At 39.8% G+C, this 14553-nt stretch overlaps 1 protein-coding gene across 4 annotated transcripts in view; it reads right to left on the bottom strand.

The window, feature by feature from the left end:
* NRP1 (neuropilin 1) overlaps positions 1 to 14553 on the bottom strand; it is a 139208-nt gene that overhangs the window by 63553 nt on the left and 61102 nt on the right. For all 4 annotated transcript variants that reach the window (XM_040451020.1, XM_040451022.1, XM_040451023.1 and 1 more), the window contains exons 4-6: positions 12549 to 12776; positions 6211 to 6366; positions 3488 to 3654 (exon numbers count right to left, since the gene is read on the bottom strand). In XM_040451020.1, the coding sequence (XP_040306954.1) occupies positions 3488 to 3654; positions 6211 to 6366; positions 12549 to 12776 (551 nt within the window). The remainder of the gene's footprint in view (positions 1 to 3487; positions 3655 to 6210; positions 6367 to 12548; positions 12777 to 14553) is intronic.

Raw genomic sequence — 14553 nt, 5'->3', positions numbered from 1 at the left:
TGAGAACACGTTTCCGGAGCAGACAGTATGCTACGCACTTAGTATGCACAGAGGAGAAGAAAGCCCAAGACTGCATTTCTCTGAGATTCACAGTATCATGAACTGCGACAGCTTGAATGGAGAAGGCTACCATACCTTCATTTTACAGGGAAAGAAATTCAGCTTCAATGAGGTTAATGGCTTGGGCTCTGATGATATGCTTGAAAATTAAGAATTTTTATAACACCACTGATATACGGAATCTTTACTTTGAATCCTTTATTGTTTAGCCAGAAACAAAAGGAAGAAAAAGACTAAATGAATAATAAGATAAGCAGCTCCAAGCAACAGGACAGAGTGGAATACTCTGAAAAACATGGGCAAATTTCGAAGTGTGATTAAACTCTGCTGTTGACCATTAGGAGGTTTTAGCTGCTCAGGATATGAAGTGGCCTTTTGAGCAGGATATGACCATGTGCAAAGCTCCGAGTGGGGACTTCCCTTATGCCCCTTCCCACTAAATTGCCTCTTGACTTGTTTTTAAGCTTTCTGGCAGACAACAGATCTCACAGGAAGCACCGATGTAGACGTTCATACCCACGGTTAACGACGCATTGTTTTTTTTATGTCACTCAGTAATTTCCTAGAGAAAACAATGGCAACCAAAGACTGTTCCTGTCTTGAAGGAAAGTCAGCTTCCAACACTGCCTTATTAATTTAACACATGCAAGTGTTTGTTCTTGTTGCTACAGCAACATGTTTTGTGGGGTATATCTCATGCAAAATGTGAAAAAGCAGAAAAAGAAAACAAATACCAACCGCATACTGATGTGCATATAAATAGAAATGTCTGTGCGCTAATGCTCCTGTGATTGGAGGTACGCGCCTCTTGCCCTCAGCCTCAATTATGCTTTACTTGGTGGTTAATGTAAAACATCTACCCAATGAAAACAACAAGCCAACCACTTCCAAGGAGTTTCAGAAAAGCTGGAAACATACAAAATTATTCATAATTAGGTGATGGGTGAATGATAAGAGCTCCCATCATGAGGGAAAAGAGACAACAAACATGTAAATGAGTCCAGTGAGCTCCAGAAGGAGCAAAAGATAATCTTACCTCAAGGTGAACTGATGCTGAGTCTCTCTGACATTCATCGTCCATAGGGATGGAGGCATAAGGGCATTGAATGCTAGATTTAGAAAGAGTAAGCACCCAACTCATCTCCGTGTGTCCTCTCACAAGGAAAGGCAGGAAGGGAATTATGTCCCAAGATATACCTGAATTCATATGAAAGGTAACAAATGATAAAGAAGAGGAGACTGAAGTGTAAAGAAGCAGGTGTTGGGAGTTTGGCAGACCCTGATTCCAAGCCCGGTCATTCACTGTGATCTTGGGCATTTACTAATCTCTCCGAACCTCAGGGTCCTCCTTTGTAAAATGAGGATAATAGCACCTCCTTCACAGGATTACTGTGAGGATGAAATACAAATATGTCAAGTACTCAGCAGAAGTGGGGCCCCATAGTAAACCCTCAATAAATGGTAACTATTCTACGAATGGCACAATTGTCATTCATGCTGTTCACCAAATTTCTAGCTTTCCTCCATCCAGCATGAAGTGAATTGCTACCCCTCAGAAGATAAGTGTGGCCATGGGATGTGCTTTGGCAATGAAAATGGGTGAAAGCGCTCTTTGAGGGGACCATAAGAGCTAGCACAATGGCTGTGCTCTCTTTTTCCCTTTGCTTGGTGACCAGCAATATTTGAGATGACAGCTGTCCCCTCTGTCCGGGTCCTGGTGTTAGAAGATGTGGAACAGACCCCCAGCTGGCCGATGAAGAGTAGCTTGAGTAAGAAGTAAACCTTGTTTGAGAGATTTTGGTTACGTAGCTTCTCCTAACCATTGCTTTCTATGCTTTGATAGAAAGAGTCGGACCATTTCAGATTTTTTTTCCTTTTGCCTAGCTCCTGAGAAGGATGTAAATCCTGTCTTGTTGACAAATGCTTTGTGAGAGCCCATCTTGTCTCAATGTTTCTACTGACACAGAATTGCCTTGCACAGAAGAATTGCTACAGTTGCAATTTCAGAAGTCTTGCAAGCCCAACACTGTCCCTAAATTATTGAGCACTATCCACATTACCAAGAATAGGACCACGTTACCATGCAAACATGCTTAGCACTGCAAAATGCAAGCTTTCCTCTGGAGACACGTCTGTCAATCATACTGAACTGCCTGTTGGTTTGGGGATGTGAAAAAACAAGTTACCAAGAGTATTTTGACATAGGCAAATTCATTTAACTTCTGACTTAATCCAGAGCTGGATTCAGCAATCCTTAGGTAAAAATCTCATCTTTTCTCACCGTCTACACATTTCTCAGTGTTATCATTTAGAGGTTAGCAGGAGTTCAGTCTCCTGTAATAGGCCATTTCACTTTAAGTGTATGTTAAACTAATATTGACCTTTACAAAGTAAAACAAAATCTGGGATTTGTGCTCAAAAGACTGAAACAACAATGGATATAGAAAGTAGGGGATTAATCATCTTGCTTTTTTCTTGCTTAGAAACTCTCTCTGGGAATTAGTCATTTTTATATATCTTGCAATGTATGTAAGACAAGCTTTGCCTACTCTATGAAAATGAAGCCTGTATCCTTCAGCAAATAACTTTGTATAATTTGCCCACAGTTTAACCCACACAGCCAGATACCCAATGTTTCATTTGACAGTGGGTGAAAAAGTCAAGAACATGAGCATCAGGTCTTGAGTGGGCGTATCCAGACATCAAGGTTGGCCAGGCTGAGGTATTAGGATTGGTGCCAGGGATGAGTTGGGGCAAGGGAGTCATGGTGCAGAAGAGGAGAGTCTGTCGGGGATGTAAGGGTAATGGTAAGGAAGGGGGTATCAGGGCAAAGGGAGGGAAGCAGAAGCAACGTCATAATAAGGATACAAATGTGTCCATTTCAGACATACATGTGTATATACACAGCCCCCAAAGACCAGTGCCCTTGATCTGCTCCCACTGCTTTCTTGGGCATGTGCTATGTACACTTGTATGGAAAAGCAAACCTCAGCTCCTTTCTTTCCTTCTTCTACTCTGAACAAACAAATAAGAAGCCTTATACTTTGATATAACTATTTCATGCAAGTCTACTGGTTGAGGCAAAATATTTCATCAAGGAAATAAAAATCTGTTGAAGGAGGAAGTATATGAATAGAAAATGTATAGTTGTTGGGAAAAATCAGATCTTTTAGTTGTTACCAAAGTGAGACAACTGGGCATTCTGTGAAGAGTTAAAAAAAAAAAAAAAGAATTTTCAAGGACATCAAGCAGGCCTGCTTTTCTTAGACTGCAGTGACATGATGGTTCTGCAGGGTGATGACACTTGGTGCCCATTCCTTTTGTCTTCTCACCTGCAGGCATCAGGCATTTCACTGCTTTTTTTCAACACCCTTTCTAGATGACCAAAATCTTCCACCCTAAAGATGCCACGTCTCCTGCTACATACCTGTATCCACTCTCTGTAGGAATCTTCTCCGGGAGTCCACCCATTCTCAGGGTAGTTGAGGCGAGAGCGTTCTGCAGACCAGTTAGTGCTATACTGGGAAGAAGCTGTGATTTGGTCAGAATGAATCTCCCCTGATTCCATGCCCAGAGCTTCCATACATTTGAAATCTAGAGGGGAAAAAATGGCCCAAAGTCATGAAAACATAGGGGACCTGAAATGCAGATTTCTTTTTATAATCTGGCAAACTAAAACATTCATGTTGACATTCACACAAAATCTTACAGAAGATGACAGTGGGGGACTTATTGAGACCTGGTACTGATACGTGGGAATAAATTCATGGCAGTAATTTTTAAAAACAGGGTTCTGAAGATCTTGTAGTGGATTAATTATTTTCCTAACTGGACCTAGGTTGACAGAAATACTATTAGAAATCTATTAGGGGGTGCTTGGGTGGCTCAGTCAGGTGAGGGTCCTGACTCTTGGTTTTGGCTCAGCTCATGATCTCATGGTTCATGAGTTTCAGCCCCACATCAGACTGTGCTGGCAGCACAGACCTTGCTTGCAGTTCTGTCTCTGCCCCTCCCCCCACTTGTTCTGACTCTGTTGTTCTCAAAATAAATAAATAACTTTAAAAAAATTACTAGGAAATGATGGCGCTTTTGATTTATTTTCAAAGTTCATACGAGTACACACCAGAAGTTTTAGTATTTTCTCTAAGATCCAGTAAAAGTGAAAAAGATTCTATGTCTGTTTATAATCCATATTTGGTGAACAGTAGACTTTAATTCTCTGTCTTTCAGATTTCCTTGTAGTTGGCACCTGGGCCACTTCTCCCTGATTCCCTTTGTTCTCATGCCTCCTGCCCTGGCCTTGTCATGATTATTAACATCATTAGTTTATATTATTAAAACATGAGAGTATCCATCAGAAGTAAACCACAGTATCATATGGTCCCAAGGAGGACCACAGTTTTACAACATAAAATAATAATGCTCACAATGATGACTATGAATCATGAAAGCATGTATTCCATTAGGCCTCATATACTCAGTGAAACAATGAAATATGACATTGATATGAAATATGACATAGGGAAATAAATAATCAACTTTAAGAAATGTGAATCTAAAAGTACTAACATGGGGAAAAAAGCTTTAGAGATTAAGCGTTCTCAATCATCAAGAAAAATGCCAACTAACCAAACTTGCACATTTTCTGAATTTTTTATCATAATAGATAAAGTTTTATGGCATAGAAGGTTTTCTTTCACTGGTTTCATACTTTTAAGCTTAGATTTGTTATTTGTAATATAGAAATATTTTTAGGGGTGCCTGGGTGGCTCAGCTGGTTGACCATCCACCTCTAGATTTCAGCTCAGGTCATGATCTCATGGTTCATGGGATCCAGCCCTGTGTTGTGCTCTGTGCTGACAGCATGGAATCTGCTTGGGCTTCTCTCTCTCTCTACTTCTGTCTGCCTCTCCCCCATGTTCTCCCTCTCTCTCTCTCTCTCTCTCTCTCTCTCTCTCTCTCTCTTTCTCAATAAACATTTAAAATATTTATAAACACAAACATATATAAATTAATTAATCAAATTAAGCACAAATAAGATCTTGAAATTTAATTGGCCTTTTCATTTTCCAGTAAGATCTGGTAGAAAAGATGTTAGCATATCTATGGGGCACCTGGGTGGCTCAGTTGGTTAAGTGTCTGACTTTGGCTTAGGCCATGATCTCATCGTTCGTGAGTTTGAGCCCCGCATCAGGCTCTGTGCTGACAGTTCAGAGCTTTGAGCCTGCTTCAGATTCTGTCTCCCTCTCTCTGCCTTTCTCCTGCTCACGCTCTGTTGGTCTGTCTCTCTCAAAGATAAATAAAGCTTAAAAAAAAAAAAAAGAGTGGGATGCCCAACCAGCTGAGCCACCCAGGGCACCCATCTGACAAATATTAAAAAAAAAAAAAAAAAAAAAAAAGATACTAGTATATCTGCAGGAAAGGTCTCCAAACAGCCCCTGTCCTCTTCCCTATTACTTTACAACCTGGCAGCTAGACCTGATGAAATACACAATTTATTCATTGTTCTCTCTGGTGTTTTCCTTGGGCCCTTAAAAGAGCTGGACACCACATAAACTTTGAAGAAGCATTGAGTTAGTTGATTATTTTAATAAGATGTGAAACATAGTACTTCCTCTTTCTATTGTGGAAAGCTATAACCAAAATTAAAACATGCTTCTTTTACATGAATATCCACTTTTATTCACCTAAAAACAAAAAACAAATGGCTTCCATTGGTGTCTTCACAAACCAATCCACCAGGTGTCATCTATTCTGTAAGACTGCCTTGTCAATAAACTATGGCAGATTTGTTCCTATCCCTTGTGATCAGTGCCTGTCCTTTTATGATTCTCAGCCCAGTACACATTCAAGGGTGCCAGATAGGGTCTGGCTTTAGTTCGTTGTTTCAGGACACTGTTTTGCCATTTCCCACTTTCTCCCATAATTTCAGAGGCTCACAAGCAGCCTTCTCATCTACAATTTCCTTAAGAAAGCACACCAAACAGTTCTTCCTATTGATATCCAAAAAACCATTTAAAAGAAAAAAATAAATATTTGACATTCCAATTCGCAAACCATTTCTTTAGTGTTTCATGTGGCCACAGATGTGTGAGGAGGAATAACATGGAGTGTTTACCACAGGGCTTTGCAGGGTGAATAAATACTGACCTTCTGAGACACTACTCTGCAAAACACTGTAGTTTGCTGAGAAGCCTTCTTTTGCGATTGCACTGTCAGTATAAAAAACCATGGAGAGGATGCCCGAGGAGGAACGGATTCGACCTGGTGTCTTCTGTCCACAGTAACGCCCAATGTGAGGACCAACTAGAAAGGGAGAAATGCAGAGAACATTAAAGTATCTTTTGTTCCACCGCAGATGCAAGAATAACCGTTTGCAAACATGGGTCCCGGCAGAGCCCAGAAGTGTTTTCTTACCCAAAGCAAGTCTTTCCTGGTTAATTGGTTCACTGTGAACATATTGGATCAGGTTTGTGGAGAGGGATATAAAGTGTGCTTAGAAGGGCAATAACAGGCATATAACCTCATTCCCCACTGAGCAGGATTGTTTTCAGGAACAGAATCAAAATGCTTGCTTCATCTGCAGTGAATGAGATTTGGGCTGTCAAGTGTCACCTTGACATTCATCTCCAGGACCAAACTGCACACACTACCCAGTGCTGAAAGACTCCAGCTAGGCTGTGATCACCAAGGGTTCTGGAAGCTGCCTTACTCACTTTCCCCCCCCCATGAGGAGATCCAGGGAACTGGTCCCGGATGCAACCAGACCAGTGCCAGGAATCTGATCCAACATTGAGTAACCCCAATTTCCTTCTTCATTCCATCTTTTAGTTCTGGAGCCTTATTATGATGAACATCACAGACAGGGCTCTATCTAATGGATAATTTATAATTGTAACAACTTAAAAAAATTAGAAGCTACAGACACCAATAATTTATACGTAATAATAAGTTGTAAACAAAATGAAAAGAAAATGCATCTGACTTTTCTCTGTTTTTTTTCTCTCCCAAACTTAAGAGACGTGACCACGTTGCACTTAGGTCCTGTGGCTAAAAGATGGCCCAAAGGAGCCATTTGTCTGTGCACATCAGGAAAAAAAGTAGTACCTGGGGCAGTGAAAAATTGGGAACACTGATTAATTTGTGATAAGATATGTCAAACTGCAACTGGGCTTAAACTGGCCACCCCTTTGTTGAAGTGCTTTTAGATAAACCTTGGCAGTTAGTAATTGCAACTTGCTACATAGACAGTGCACAAGCCCTCTGGGCTTGGAGAATATCTCCAATTCCCTGTCCAGATCATCAGCAAGGAAAAAAAAATCCCCTTTTCTCTAGGTTTTTTTTTTTTTTTTTTTCCATTGCACATATGGTAAAAACATAGCAGATGGTTTGGGCTTAGAAGGACAATCTGGTGTGGACCATTTTCCCCTCCAAGAAATCCATGGTTCTCTGCATTTCAACTAAGAGTTATTGCTTTGTTCAAGGAAGCACAGTGGGTGGACCCCTCTCTGGAAGGATGGGCCTACAGAAGGGACTTGGTGCGCCAAGGCCCGTGTGTGGAGCTTGGATGCAGAAAGCAGCTGATGAAGACTAGAAGCAGCTTCCAATGTGATTGGAAAAGTGAGTCTCATAAGAACTGATCTCCCTGGAGCCTCACCTACCCACTGAGTTCCTAGTAGGCAGCTGGCTAGTCCAAGCACCCTGCTTTTCGGAGTGCTCAAATCCTTGGCTGACAGGTTTTCAGCTCTTGGCTGGCCCTCTTAAAACAAAGCAAACCTAAAACTACAACTAAACCAAAGTGTTTCCACATTCGAGTTAGTGAAAAATGGTTACTTCGAATATCTGATAACTTCTCCATGCATTCATAGTAATTGATGTGATTGAATTTAAAGAGTTTTCTCTACTGTAACTCCTCATTCTCCAGCAACCAAACATTGTGTGTGTGTGTGTGTGTGTGTGTGTGTGTGTGTGTGTGTAGCCTGCTTTATTATGAAGAAAACAAGGACCCTGGCCCATTAGGGGAATTGATACAGATTATCTACAGGGCATGACATGGTCATGAACAGGGACTCTGTTATGGGAAGAAAATGTTGTTCTATCAGGTTTCCCAGTTGGCAGAAGAGAGTGTCTCAGGAGATGAAACTTGCAGTTTTGTTCCTCTTGAGCTTTAATCTGAGCCTCAGCTTCTTCTACAAGTGCTAGTCCTTTGGCAGATTTTCATCATTCTGAATCAATTCAACACTTTTTTCTTCCCTATGGAGCACAAAGTTGCCCATGACATATGCATGAAAACACCGAGCTAGAGCCATAAACTCCGGTCTTTCCTTTCCTTGAAAAGAATCCCATTTCTGATTTACAATCTTAATGAGAGGCCTAGAGTCCATTCGTAGGTTCTCACTTTTTCCCCTCATTTAAATTCCATTATTGTGGTTTCATAACTTTCTTTTTCTTTAGCTTGTGGGCAAACATTTACAGCCTTAGTCCTTGGAGCCGGTCTCTGATCACCACAGCCATTGACCCGCCATGAATACAAGTGCACAAGGGAAGCCACACTCAACCCCTTAAGCTCTGGCTGCAGATTCTCCACCCTCCCCCCACCACCCCATTCCTCTGGGGAGCGGGGAGGGGGAGTCTCTTTGAAAGAGCAAACAGAAGAGAACTTGTCTAATGCAGACTCATAATTTAGAGAGTCTCCATGACTCACTGGTTTATAATGTTTAAGACATGCCGGGTAAATCTGCCTTCTGTCCTTTAGAACCTTGCCCCCGGATAGCAGTGTGCAACTCTCTTTAGGAGCCCTCAAGATATGAGAGTGAAAAGGCTTTTTCGACTATAAGACAAAGAAGTATTGAATTTTCCTGAACAACAGCGAGACCTTAGCCTAGCAAGCTAATGCAATATTGATCTGAGCAAGAGTGGGCATAGTACTTATCTATCTCATGCATGTGCTCATTTGTGTATTTACATGAACACAGCTATTGGATTTCCTCTTTCCGTTAGGCCAAGGAGATGAATGGAAACTCACAAAAACAGAAGTGGAACTCAGCAATTGCATTACTGAAGAATTTAAGTAAGCAATATGTGCTAAACAATCTCTTGGGGGGACAGTAGGTGCATAGTGACCATATCTTTCCAGGTGTGAAGGCAATAAAGTATTTATGCTATTTAAAAGATATACCTGCAACTTGGAATGGCATTACTCTGTTATTTGTATTTTTCCATTAATTTCTCCAATAATTAATCTCTCCAATTTCTCACCTCAGAATGAGACAGTTTGGTCTCCTGTTCCCTTTCTATGGTGGGGGGCAAAAAAAAAAAAAAGGCAGCAATCTGCTATAAAGACAGACTTTCAAAAGGAGGCATTCTGAATAACTAAACAAAAAAGGTAATCACTTCGAAAAAGTACAAAATAGACCAGGTATTGTTTTCCTACAATAATAAACTTTTTGTTGGAGAATATCTGGACTTGGCAACTTTTCCCCAGAAAAAAAAAATTGCACATTTATGTCATTTACATTTTGGAATGTTTATAATTTTATGTTTATATCATTTCTATTTTAGAAGTTTAATTTAATTTAATTTTTTATTTTTAAATGCTTTTATTTATTTTTAAGAGAGACAGACAGCATCTGAGCGGGGGAGGGGCAGAGAGAGAGAGGGAAACACAGAATCCAAAGCGGGCTCCAGGCTCTGAGCTGTCAGCACAGAGCCCAGTGCAGGGCTTGAACCCATGGACTGTGAGACCATGAGCTGAGCTGAAGTTGGACGTTTAACCCACTGAGCCACCCAGGCGCCCCAGAAGTTAATTTTAATATAAACATTAAGTCAATAAAATCCAAACAGAGCTCAATCTAGCGTTCATGAAACTTACTCCTCAAATAGTTGATAGTTTTTGGAATGTAGGTAAGGACAGCAGCTAAAGCCTGGGGGGAGAGCTGACTTCATGTGTGCCCATGTGGTGTGAGCTAAGCATTCGTGTTTGGCTCCAGAATTCAGCACAAACATTTGCAATATCCACCAGGGCCGGGCAGTGTGCTCAGCTCATGGCTCACAAACCATATGTAAACTTCCACCAATTACTACAGAGTCGCTACTTGTGAATCCATGGAGCTTAAGGAGTGATAGACAGAGATGTGTGATTCACAACAATGCATACCTCGACTTGAGTTTGGGAGTAAACTGCTTTTCTTCAAAGTCAATCCTATTCAATGGGTCGCTTTCAATTACATAGTCACCTAATTCAATGTGTATGATAAAAGGCAACATAAAATCACTTGATGGTTAAAAGCCTTCAGCGCCTTCTGGTTGTTGTTTTTGGAAGGGATATCAAAGAGTAAAAGCAATTTTGCTGGCAAGGGACTGTATGTGTTGAACTACTATAACAAAAATGTTTCTAGTGCCACTGACAAACCCAGGAGGGGAAGTCTGTCATTTTTGCCTAAAAAGGAGAGAGCTGTTATGCTGGTGTAGGCTGGACAAGGCTAGGTAAATTTTAACAAATATACAACACAGTTTCCATATTCCAAGGCCAGTTTTCTCTGGGAATAAGTCAAGTGCACCGTAGTTTAAAACATGAGTGAATTGCAAGGCTGATAACTCTTATTGTTAATTGTTCCTCGCTTCAACTCAGTGATTTTCTAGAGCCAGAAAATTACTACTTTGAAAAACCCTTGACACTAATAACAATGTGCTTCTTTCTGAAAGTATTCTAAATAAGTTGGTTGATTGGACCTCCTTTTCAAATGTCAATTTAAATGTAAGTTCTAGAAAGGAAGGCTGCAAATTTGGGTTGTGAACAAATAAACCCATTATTAAATGTTCCAACTATTATTACAATACTGTTATAATATTGTTTTCCTAATTATCAGAGTGAATACTTAGAAATCAATCAGCACTCTGTTTGGGCAAATCTCATTACTTAATGAAGGAGTTTCGATAAGATCATCATAACCCTATTTATATAGTAAAAGAGCAAAGACGAAACTACACCAATGATAACTCACCCACTTACTGCAATGACAATATAAGCTTTCTCTAAACCCAGTTTATCTCCATTGCTGTTTACTGTTGAGGAACATAGCTAAATTGAATTATGCTGAGAATTTTAATGTCATTTCAAAGGCAAAGGCAATCTCTTTCACATGATACTTGCCCTTCATTTACAATTTAATATTTATTTAAATATTCTTTCCTCCAGCCTGATCATAATATCTGACTCTATTTTACTGGTGGTTACATATTTCTAACTGCATGATTCGTAAGAACTTCCAAGCTGCCCTTTCTGATCTGTGTAGAGTGTGTTCTCTAGAGAAATCTTAATATTAAACCAGACTAAACACAAGACAAGCAATGCAGCTGCAACAAATTATTTGATATTATCTCCCTCTTTTCAGGATTTGGGTGTGTATTTTTGCCATTCACCTTCTAATTCACAAGGATAGAAATGGAAAACTTTCATCTAGCTGTCCACATGGCGACCCCCTGCCCCCTACCTCCTTCAAATCTTTGCTAAAATGACATTTTTGTAATATGGCCGAACCTGACCACCTTATTTAAAATTTCAACCTAAATACCCCTGTCTCTTAACCCTAGTACTTTTCATGCCTTTGCTCTACTCTACTTTCCTTTCTTTCATTTTTGTTGTTGTTGTTGTTTACAGAAGTTCTCACTTTTTGCATTCCAAGGACAGAATTCTTTCATCTGTAAGTGTATTGTTTATTGTCCAATGGCCTCTGGCAGAATTGAAATTCTGGGTGGGGGGGCGGGGGGGGCAGGGCAGCCACCTTTGTTCTGTTACTAAGTAGCTAGACCAATGCCTCGTACATGGCAGGTATTCAGTAAATATATTTTAAAATGTAGGATAAATTTAGATGATAAAAACAATGTATACAGATGATGTGTTGAGATGATTCAAATTGCCAAAGATAAAAATTCCCTAGGGAGCAGATAAGGAATCTGTCTAAATTAGTAATGTCCAAACATCCTCTTTCTTTTTCTAAATTTCTAAATTTTTGGTAACCGCATAATGGATGCCATTTCACCCTTAAAATTGTATCAAGTACTTAACCTCTCTGGTCTTTAGTCTCTGCATTTGTCAAGTGAATTGTTTGACTTAACTGATCTCTTCAGGTCTGTGAATTAATGACCAGTAGGCAGGTCAATGAAATGAGGCAAATACTTTAGTCAGGAAAACCATGTGTTGGTCCTAATTCTATCACAAAAATAGCTATGAGACCATGTATAATCGTTCATGGCCCCAGTTTCCTTACCTATAAATTGAAGAAATTAGACTAGATAATTACTGTCTTCTGAGCTCAAATATTTCATCGCTACTCTTCATAAAGAGAGTTACCATTTTGCTTTGTTTTATCTCCTCCTTCTGAACTATTTTTTTAAAAAATGATGCATGTATCATGACACTTGTAAAAGGATCTCAAGCACCTTCCCCCAGATTCTCCCCTTTTGGGGATGCTTCCTGCCCTTCTTACCATCAGGGAATCCATCCCAGATTTCTAGCCGGTCATAGCGACAGAACATCCCCCCTGGAGGGTTTGAGTCAAGCTCCAGGTCAAAGCTTTCAAATTCCAGGATAATCTCTGACATCTTTGGTGCAAAGATAATATAAGTGCATTCAAGGCTGTTGGGATATTTTTCAGGGAATCCTGGGGACTTTATCACTCCACTAGGTGCTGTGTAATTCTGAGAACATTCAGGACCTAGAAGCAAAAGAAAAGAAAGAGCAAAGTGAAAATCCCACTCACACAACTTCACCAACAAATAACCTGGGTAAAGGCAGCATATCTTTCTAATAAAAGCTCACGATTATAGTCACTTTCCAAATCACTCATTACTCAGCCTTACTATAGGAGTGATAGGTATGGAAAGTCAAGTTCAGATTTATTGTGTTCACCTTAGTTTTCCATTTGTGTGAAGCAATTTAAAAACTTCTGCTGTTGCAGAGAAAAAAAAATGACAAATATCAAATCATGTGGGAACAATGAATGAGTAAGCTACAGAAATCTCGACAGAGCCCTAGAGAAATAATTATAGCCCCTTCAAGCTTAAATCTTTAAATCTTGAGGCTGACAGCCCTTTATTGGTGAAATAGAACATTTACAAAGGCGAGGGAGAGAATTCAGTGGAGGGAGTTTGGGTTTCAGATTCCTACACCAGTGACTCAGTAACTCTGCCAGATGTGACCTATGCCTCTTTGACAAACTAAATGTGAAAGGTAATTCGTACATGTATCCAGGGTGAGTGACTCATTTTGAGTGGTGTTGACACAGGTGTGCCGGTAAAGTGTGGCTGTTAGTGAGGGCACGATAAACTGTGATTACAGGCCGTGTTGCTAGAAGTCACTTGATATCAATGTTGACATTGTTGCCTTCCCCAATGTATCAGATACAGTGCCATTCTAAAATTATTTTTAACATACATGTGTGGGTGTGTAATGTGTCTATTTATAGTGTATAATTTTAGTGACTATTCAGGGTTTTCAACACTTTACAAATTATGGTAATTTGTAATTTAAATTGGTCAAGCTCATACACACCTATGGTGCAAGTTGACCTTATGACTGTATGAATGACCACAATTTTGATTCATGGTGTCCAGCAGCAAATGGGGTGGTATCCACCACACCATTGAAAATGGCCCATCTACAAGAATATGAGCACATCAACTTCACCCCTTATCACCACCACCACTGCTGTGATTTTCAAAGGGATCCTAAGGATCTCTGGGAATCAGCAATGACTTGATCCTCTTGAAACTCAAGATCCAACCTGGGAATGTTCAATTCAACAATTTTTTCCCTGGGCCATTGTCTCACTGATGGGCACGCTGTGATGGCATGCATGGATTCAGCTCTAATAAGGAGGTTGGTTGAGAGTGTTCTTAACTAAATATTCTCCCACAGAGCCAAGTACTAGAGGCAACACTGTAGGCATCAATACAGATTAAATTAAACCAACAGATCTCTATTTTTAGTGTTTAGAATTGCTACGCTGAATCTCCACCTCAGTGCGTCTGGCAGGCTTTTGAGAAAACAAATCAATTGTTTGCTCTCCATGTACATACTAGATGTTCATGGCACTGGAGACACAGAAGAATAAAAATTACTAGATGTACACAATAAACCTGGCCTTTAGAGGTCTGACTTGCTTAAAATGCCTTCCAAAGCCTTCACAGATGTGGCTCATCCTTCACCATGGTGGCTTCAGATACTTACTTATTTGATTCTGGTTAAAGTTAATAACATGTGACATTTACCATGTCAATTACACGTAAGAAGATTACAGAATGTGCTGTATCATTTATATTCTAAGTTCATGGGTGGCTTCTAAGATGACAGGGACTTTGCCAATTTAAGACATTAATTTACAAAGACATTATAGTTTACAATTATATATATATATATACACACATATACACACACACACACACACATATATATATATATATATATATATATATATATATATATATAATATT

The sequence above is a fragment of the Herpailurus yagouaroundi genome, unplaced genomic scaffold, assembly GCF_014898765.1.
Source record: "Herpailurus yagouaroundi ecotype Mexico unplaced genomic scaffold, PumYag 203, whole genome shotgun sequence".
Taxonomy (NCBI): domain Eukaryota; kingdom Metazoa; phylum Chordata; class Mammalia; order Carnivora; family Felidae; genus Herpailurus; species Herpailurus yagouaroundi.
This window is presented reverse-complemented; position numbering and strand designations above follow the sequence as displayed.